We start from the raw sequence: 9,201 nt of genomic DNA on the forward strand, positions 1-9,201 counted from the left end.
CTCCTCAGGGCTGTGTGCTGAGCCCTCTGCTCTTCACGTTGTACACACACAACATACAGTTTGACATAAACAGTAAGTTAATACAACAACATACAGTTTATCATTATTGTTTTTTGATGCAGAATATACCAGAAAAATAAAACATCAATGAAGGAAAATGTGTCATGGTTGAACATCTCTAAGTATCCAAATGTGAAGATCAAAATGATCACATTTAACAAATACAACATAGGACATTTATGGAACATACTTCTACAGCTTTTCAACTGTGTGACGTGTCATGTGCCGAGTTAAACTATTTTTATGACTAAAACGTTTTAAACAGGTCACGCAAGAAAACGGCTTTTCACCAGTGTGAATCATCATGTGCTGAGTAAAATCCTGTTTTCGACTACATCTCTGTCCACAGGTCACACATGAAAACGGCTTTTCACCAGTGTGAATCCTCATGTGCCGAATTAAATTTTGTTTTTGACAAAAACTTTTTCCACAATTTCCACATGAAAACGGCTTTTCACCAGTGTGAATCATCGTGTGCTGAGTTAAATCCTGTTTTCGAATAAAACTTTTTCCACAGGTCACACATGAAAACGGCTTTTCACCAGTATGAATCATCATGTGCCGAGTTAAAGCCAGTTTATAACCAAAACTTTTTCCACAGTTCACACATGAAAACAGCTTTTCACCAGTGTGAATCATCATGTGCTGAGTTAAACCCGGTTTTTGACGAAAGCTTTTTCCACAATTCACACATGAAAACGGCTTTTCACCAGTATGAATCATCATGTGCCGAGTTAAAGCCAGTTTATAACCAAAACTTTTTCCACAGTTCACACATGAAAACAGCTTTTCACCAGTGTGAATCATCATGTGCTGAGTTAAACCCGGTTTTTGACGAAAGCTTTTTCCACAGTTCACACATGAAAACGGCTTTTCACCTGTGTGAATCATCATGTGCTGAGTTAAAGCCTGTTTTTGACAAAAACATTTTCCACAATTCACACATGAAAACGGCTTTTCACCTGTGTGAATCATCATGTGCTGAGTTAAAGCCTGTTTTTGACTAAAACTTTTTCCACAGTTAACACATGAAAACGGCTTTTCACCAGTGTGAATCATCATATGCTTAGTTAAATCATGTTTTCGAATAAAACTTTTTCCACAGGTCACACATGAAAACAGCATTTCACCAGTGTGAATCATCATGTGCTGAGTAAAATCCTGTTTTCGACTAAATCTCTGTCCACAGGTCACACATGAAAACGGCTTTTCACCTGTGTGAATCATCATGTGCTGAATTAAATGTTGTTTTTGACAAAAACTTTTTCCACAATTTCCACATGAAAATGGCTTTTCACCAGTGTGAATTCTCATGTGCTGAGTTAAATCCTGTTTTCGAATAAAACTTTTTCCACAGGTCACACATGAAAACGGCTTTTCACCAGTGTGAATCATCATGTGCTGAGTTAAAGCCAGTTTATAACCAAAACTTTTTCCACAGGTCACACATGAAAACAGCTTTTCACCAGTGTGAATCCTCATGTGCCGAGTTAAACCCGGTTTTTGACAAAAGCTTTTTCCACAGTTAACACATGAAAACGGCTTTTCACCAGTGTGAATCATCATGTGCTTAGTTAAATGCTGTTTGTGACTAAAACATTTACCACAATTCACACATGTAAACGGCTTTTCACCCGTATGAGTTCTCATGTGAGCATCAAAAACAGATTTTGAAGTCAAACGCTTTTTACAGATGACACATGAGAAAGGTTTTCTTCTTTCCCGATTTTGGTTCTCAGCTTCAGCAGCTTCCTGGAAGATGTCTTGGTTCCTGTTTGGTTCTGATTCAGTGTGGTCTGTTTGCTCATCAACAGGAACCACCATGCAGGTATCAGTCTCCTGTTTTAATTCAATCTGTTCTTCACCCCGACTGCAGTAAACTTCTTTCTCTTCCACTTTTATCTGCTGGTGTTTTAGATCCTCCTGCTCTTCTTTTATCTGATGATCTTCTGGCTCTTCCTGTCCTTGTTTCACCTGCAGAGGTTCCAACTCCTCCTGGTCCAGAGTGGATCTCCTCTCCTGGTTATAAACGTTACACTTCAGGAAATCTGGAGAAGAAAACAGAGAAAGAGTAATTGCTACCTTTTCTGAAATAAATACGAGTAATTGTTCATCTTTCAAGACAGAAATGAATAAAAAAAAACAATTGATAATTCAAGAGCGTAGACAGAGATACAGATCAGTCGATATATCCAGCTGACATTTGGGGAATTCTCAAATTAACGGATATGAAAAAAAATATTTTATTACAAAATTAATTGTAGTAGGGATTATTGTTAATATTTACCTGCAAATTGTATTATTTCAAGATACTATTTAGTTTTATTACTTTAAATTATATTGAAATTTTACTTTAGTTCACTTTATATCTTTATGGTTTATTTATAAACATGAGTTTATTTGTAGGTTAATAGCTGTTTAGTTTTTGTTACTTTATTATTAACATTTATAAGTTAGACATTAAGAACTGTGGGTCCATTTTCTGTAAGTATAGGGACTGGTATAGGACCAGCATGCACTGGGTTGGGCCTGTGGGTTTTGACCAGAGCAGGAGAGGAAACAATGAAAAGTAGTGATGGTGAGATGCAGCTTCATGAAGCCCTGAGGAACTCCATCCAATCATTCGACTCATGAGCTGATGCACCGCGGTGCTTCATTTGCTCTACTGTGACATCAACTGGACATCCATCCATCCATCCATCCATCCATCCATCCATCTTCTTCCGCTTATCCGAGGTCGGGTCGCGGGGGTAGCAGCTTCAGAAGGGAGGCCCAGACTTCCCTCTCCCCGGCCACTTCTTCCAGCTCTTCCGGGGGAATCCCGAGGCGTTCCCAGGCCAGCCGAGAGACATAGTCTCTCCAGCGTGTCCTGGGTCTTCCCCGGGGCCTCCTCCCGGTGGGACGTGCCCAGAACACCTCACCAGGGAGGCGTCCAGGAGGCATCCTGACCAGATGCCCAAGCCACCTCAACTGGCTCCTCTCGATGTGAAGGAGCAGCGGCTCTACTCTGAGTCCCTCCCGGATGACTGAGCTTCTCACCCTATCTCTAAGGGAGAGCCCAGCCACCCTACGGAGAAAACCCATTTCGGCCGCTTGTATCCGCGATCTCGTTCTTTCGGTCATGACCCAAAGCTCATGACCATAGATGAGGGTGGGAACGTAGATCGACCGGTAAATCGAGAGCTTCGCTTTTTGGCTCAGCTCTCTCTTCACCACGACGGACCGGTACAGCGCCCGCTTGACAGCAGACGCTGCGCCAATCCGCCTGTCGATCTCCCGCTCCCTTCTTCCCCCATTCGTGAACAAGATCCCGAGATACTTAAACTCCTCCACTTGGGGCAGGACACCCCCCCTGACCCGGAGAAGGCACTCTACCCTTTTCCGGCTCAAGACCATGGCCTCGGATTTGGAGGCACTGATCCCCATCCCGGCCGCTTCACACTCGGCTGCGAACCGCTCCAGCGAGAGCTGCAGATCACGATCTGATGAAGCCAAAAGGACCACATCGTCTGCGAAAAGCAGAGATGAGATCCTAAGGCCACCAAATCGGATCCCCTCAACACCTTGGCTGCGCCTAGAAATTCTGTCCATGAAAGTGATGAACAGAATCGGTGACAAAGGGCAGCCCTGGCGGAGTCCAACTCTCACCGGAAACGAGCCCGACTTACTGCCGGCAATGCGGACCAGACTCTGACACCGGTCATACAGGGACCTGACAGCCCGTATCAAAGGGCCCGGTACCCCATACTCCCGGAGAACCCCCCACAGGGCTCCCCGAGGGACACGGTCGAACGCCTTCTCCAAGTCCACAAAACACATGTAGACTGGTTGGGCGAACTCCCATGCACCCTCCAGGACCCCGCCGAGGGTGTAGAGCTGGTCCAGTGTTCCACGACCAGGACGAAAACCACACTGCTCTTCCTGAATCCGAGGTTCGACTATCCGACGGACCCTCCTCTCCAGGACCCCTGAATAGACCTTGCCAGGGAGGCTTAAGAGTGTGACCCCTCTATAATTGGAGCACACCCTCCGGTCCCCCTTTATGAACAGGGGGACCACCACCCCAGTCTGCCAATCCAGGGGAACTACCCCCGATGTCCATGCGACATTGCAGAGTCGCGTCAACCAACACAACCCTACAACATCCAGAGCCTTAAGGAACTCCGGGCGGATCTCATCCACCCCCGGGGCCTTGCCATCGAGGAGCTTTTTAACCACCTCGGCGACCTCGCCCCCAGAGATTGGAGAGCCCAACCCAGAGTCCCCAGGCTCCGCTTCCTCAGTGGAAGGCATGTTGGTGGGATTGAGGAGGTCTTCGAAGTACTCTGCCCACCGACCCACAACGTCCCGAGTAGAGGTCAGCAGCACACCATCCCCACTATAAACAGTGTTGGTGCTGCACCGCTTCCACCCCCGAGACGCCGGATGGTGGACCAGAATCGCCTCGAAGCCGTGCGGAAGTCTTTCTCCATGGCCTCTCCAAACTCCTCCCACGCCCGAGTTTTTGCCTCAGCAACCGCCCGAGCCGCATGCCGCTTCGCCCGCCGGTACCCATCAGCTGCTTCCGGAGTCCCACAGGCCAAAAAGGCCCGATAGGACTCCTTCTTCAGCCTGACGGCATCCCTCACCGAAGGTGTCCACCAACGGGTTCGAGGGTTGCCGCCGCGACAGGCACCGACAACCTTGCGGCCACAGCTCCGATCGGCCGCCTCGACAATGGAGGCACGGAACACGGTCCACTCAGACTCCATGTCCCCCACCTCCCCCGGGACGTGTTCGAAGTTTTGCCGGAGATGGGAGTTAAAGCTCCGTCTCACAGGGGATTCCGCCAGACGTTCCCAGCAGACCCTCACAACACGTTTGGGCCTGCCAGGTCTGACCGGCTTTCGCCCCCACCACCGGAGCCAACTCACCACCAGGTAGTGGTCAGTGGACAGCTCTGCACCTCTCTTCACCCGAGTGTCCAAGACATACGGCCGCAGATCCGATGAAACGATGACAAAGTCGATCATCGAACTGCGGCCTAGGGTGTCCTGGTGCCAAGTGCACATATGGACACCCTTATGCTTGAACATGGTGTTCGTTATGGACAATCCATGGCGAGCACAGAAGTCCAGCAACAGAACACCGCTCGAGTTCGGGTCGGGCGGGCCGTTCCTCCCAACCACGCCCCTCCAGGTCTCACTGTCGTTGCCCACGTGAGCGTTGAAGTCCCCCAGCAGAACAAGGGAGTCCCCAGGAGGAGCACTCTCCAGTACCCCCTCTAAGGACTCCAAAAAGGGTGGGTAATCTGAACTGTCGTTCGGCCCGTAAGCACAAACGACAGTCAGAACCCGTCCCCCCACCCGTAGGCGGAGGAATGCTACCCTCTCGTTCACCGGGGTAAACCCCAACGTACAGGCGCCGAGATGGGGAGCAACAAGTATGCCCACTCCTGCCCGAATGTCTCTCTCCCTGGGCAACTCCAGAGTGGAAGTATGTCCAGCCCCTCTGAAGGAGACTGGTGCCAGAGCCAGAGCCATGCGTCGAGGTGAGACCGACTATTTCTAGCCGGAACCTCTCGACCTCACGCACTAGCTCCGGCTCCTTCCCCACCAGAGAGGTGACATTCCACGTCCCAAGAGCCAGTTTCTGCAACCGAGGATCGGACCGCCAGGGTCCCCTCCCTTGGCCGCCACCCATCACACAGTGCACCCGACCCCTTTGGCCCCTCCCACGGGTGGTGGGCCCATGGGAGGGGGGGCCCATGTTTCCTCTTCGGGCTGAGCCTGGCCGGGCTCCATGGGTAAAAGCCCGGCCACCAGACGCTCGCCATCGTGCACCCCCTCCAGGCCTGGCTCCAGAGTGGGGCCCCGGTGACCCGCGTCCGGGCGAGGGAACACCAAGTCCAATGTTTTTACTCATCATTGGGGTCTTCGGGCTGCACTTTGTCTGGTCCCTCACCTAGGACCTGTCTGCCTTGGGTGACCCTACCAGGGGCATGAAGCCCCAGACAGCATAGCTCCTAGGATCATTGGGGTAGGACACTTGGACCTCCAGAAACTTGCTGGTGAGCAGGCGCAGGCAGATGCCCCCCGTGGCTATGATCCGGATGGCAGCAGAAAAGAGGAACACCAAGGGCTGCAGGTGGTGCGCCAAGGACACAGCCACCAAGAAGAATCGCCTGCGCCTCCGTGGACGAAGGAGCCGGTGCTCCACGAGTAGAGGTCCAAGCAGCGGCGGCCTGGCTCTCCGGTTGAGGCAGGAGGGAAGGAGCTTCAGGGCAGGTTTCCCCTCTGAGCACCAGCGCTGTTTGGAAGGTCGAGACGGCTCCGGACTTTGGAAGGAGTCACCCCGGTCCTGCTCAACTTTTAACACAGAGATTTTATGTTTTATAATTCTTGTTCTTAGCTTCTTTTAGCCTAAATTGATGAATTTGTAAGTTTTTAGAAATTTCTGAATAATTGCAACAATGTAATGTTTTTAAATGTTTACAGTAACAATAAAATTTTTCGAAAGAAAAAAAGAAAAAAAAAATCAGCGCATTTATCAATCATAACTCGCTAAATACTAAACAGATATTCACCAATTTTTCTGTAAACCTTATTAAAAGGTTAGCAACATTTACAAGGAAATTATTTTTAAATGCATTAAACTACACATATTTATATGGACGTGCGTATATACATAATATCTATATAGGTTTTATTCATGTTTTCCAGCCGAGGAGGAGCTTAAGAGAGATTCAGCAGCTGAGATTCATCAGTGCAGTGAATCCGTCTCTCCTTAAAGACATTCCCCACTTCTTCCTCACATGGTCTTTATGAAACCTTCAAAACAAAAACAGGAGCTATTTTACTTTAGACAGAGTGAAAGAATTTCATATAAATAAGAGTCTTTGCCACCTTGTGTGGAATAATCTAAATCAATGTTAGGGAAAGAGATCCAAAAAGTGGTGAAATCAACCTTTATTGAAGTTTAACTAATTAGAAAAAGGTTTCACAAATCCCTAACATGGTTCTGAATATTCTGCTGTTAGAGCAGAATAATCCAGCTCAGGTCTGAAGAGTCCAGGTGTTGTAGTTTTTAAACTAGAATCGAATAAGATGCGGAAGCTAGTGAAAAATTAGGTGGAATAACCCTTTAGCCATTTCCCGAATCGGAAACCAAATTCAGCTTCGTGTATATGAGCCATTTTCACAGCGTAATTGTGATTCCTGCGTTCATTTACCGGTTAACAAAACATTTATACGGGAAAAGAACATTTACTAAAATGATCCTCATACAGAAAGGTGCAGACATTTAGACCTTAACCTGCATCCAAACGCTGCTGGTTCCTACCTATTCGGTGTAAGATTATCTGGGGCCTCCGGGAGAAATCCAGCAGTCTGCGATGATCATCCATCTCTTCCTCCGACTTGACGATGATTTCTTTAAACTCTGTGAATGTTTCTTCAGCAGCAGTTAACGGCTCGTTGATAAACTCGTTTAGAGAAACAGTCGAACATTCAACCAAACAGACCATGCGCCATTTTCTTTGTCTTCTTCTTCTTCTTCTTCTTCTTCTTCTTCTTCTTCTTCTTCTTCTTCTTCTTCTTCTTCTTTTTGTTTTATGGCGGTTGGCAAACAACTTTCAGGTGCATTACCGCCACCTTCTGGACTGGAGTATGAACCAGATGCCGAATCCCTATAATCTCCCTATTAGACCTGTTTTCCTAAGAAACCTAAACACGGAATTAAAAACCACATCTCCAGATGATTTTTGTAGCAGATCTCTAACATTTAATTTAACTTTATTCCTATTTAACTCTTCTACTAATTCCTCTCTTTCTAGATTATATTTATTACATTCCATAAAAATATGTATAACTGTTTCCAACTTTCCACAAAAATTACATAACCCCGTACTATGTTTATTTATTATTTTCAAAGTACTATTTAGCCCTACATGTCCAAATCTTAACCTAGATATAATATCTTCCTCTTGTTTATTCCTATTTTCCTTTCTACACTCCCCCACTTTTTTTTGAATACTATAATAAAACCTTGCCTTCTTTTCACCCTCCCATTGTTCCTGCCACTTCTTCTTGTAATATATTTTACTTATACTCTTTATCTCACTTTTACTATACTTAACTTTCAATTCAATTTCACTTCTCTTACTCGCATTCTTTGCAAATGTATCTGCTAATTCATTTCCAACTATTCCGATATGAGCCGGAATCCAAATAAACTTAACAGTAGATCCATTTATTCCCATTTTATGTATTGATTTATTTATATCTATCAATATGTCTTGTCTTGCTTCCGACTCTTGTTCCATAATACTTTTTAATGCACTACTCGAATCAGAACAAATTAACACTTTCTTTTCACTTAATTCTTCACTCCATTTTAACGCCATTGAAATAGCCAGTAACTCTCCTGTATATACATTCAAACTATCCGTTAATCTTTTATTTTCCATGGTGTTTAAATCTGGAATTATAAATGCTATCCCTACTCTATCATTTACCATTTTTGATGCATCTGTGTATATTTGTAAGTATTCTCCATATACCCTTCTTATGTATCTTTCCACCTCTCCTTCTACTGTCTGTCTTCCTTCTTCCAACAATGTTAAATCAACTTTCATCTCTTTTTGTATCCATGGCGGATTACATGAAAAATCTACCACCGGGCTAATTAAACATTGATTTAATCCTATTTCCTTTATTTCTTTATGTATTATCCATCCAAAACTATTTACATTTACATTCTTAACATTTTCTTGACATGGTTGTAATATATTATTTATAGGATAACTTTTTTTATGCCCTTTTACGTTTGCCCAAAACCCTACTCCTAATTGTTTCCTTCTTAACTCCAATGGCATTTCCCCCATTTCTACCTGTAGTGCTGACACTGGTGTTGTCTTCATTGCTCCACAGCAAATTCTTAACGCTTGATATTGTATTTTATCTATTTCTTTTAATAAGGTACTTGAGGCAGAATTATATACCACACATCCATAATCTATTATCGATCTAATAAGTCCAATATATAATATCTTCAAAGTTTTCCTACCTGCTCCCCATTCTTTACCTCTTAAACATCTCATGATATTTAATATTTTTTTACTTCTCTCTATTATTTTACTAATATGTATTTTCCATGTAAGCT

At 45.2% G+C, this 9,201-nt stretch overlaps 1 protein-coding gene across 1 annotated transcript; it reads right to left on the bottom strand.

Annotated features, from left to right (window-relative positions):
• Window positions 1–426: 426 nt before the first annotated feature.
• LOC111610458 (gastrula zinc finger protein XlCGF57.1-like) lies at window positions 427–1,728 on the bottom strand (the record flags this gene model as incomplete). The annotated part of the gene is made up of 1 exon (XM_023344686.1): window positions 427–1,728. A coding segment is annotated over one exon (1,302 nt), but the record flags the coding sequence as incomplete, so codon positions are not given.
• Window positions 1,729–9,201: the final 7,473 nt, after the last annotated feature.

This window comes from Xiphophorus maculatus, chromosome 13, assembly GCF_002775205.1.
Source record: "Xiphophorus maculatus strain JP 163 A chromosome 13, X_maculatus-5.0-male, whole genome shotgun sequence".
In the NCBI taxonomy this organism is placed as follows: Eukaryota; Metazoa; Chordata; class Actinopteri; order Cyprinodontiformes; family Poeciliidae; genus Xiphophorus; species Xiphophorus maculatus.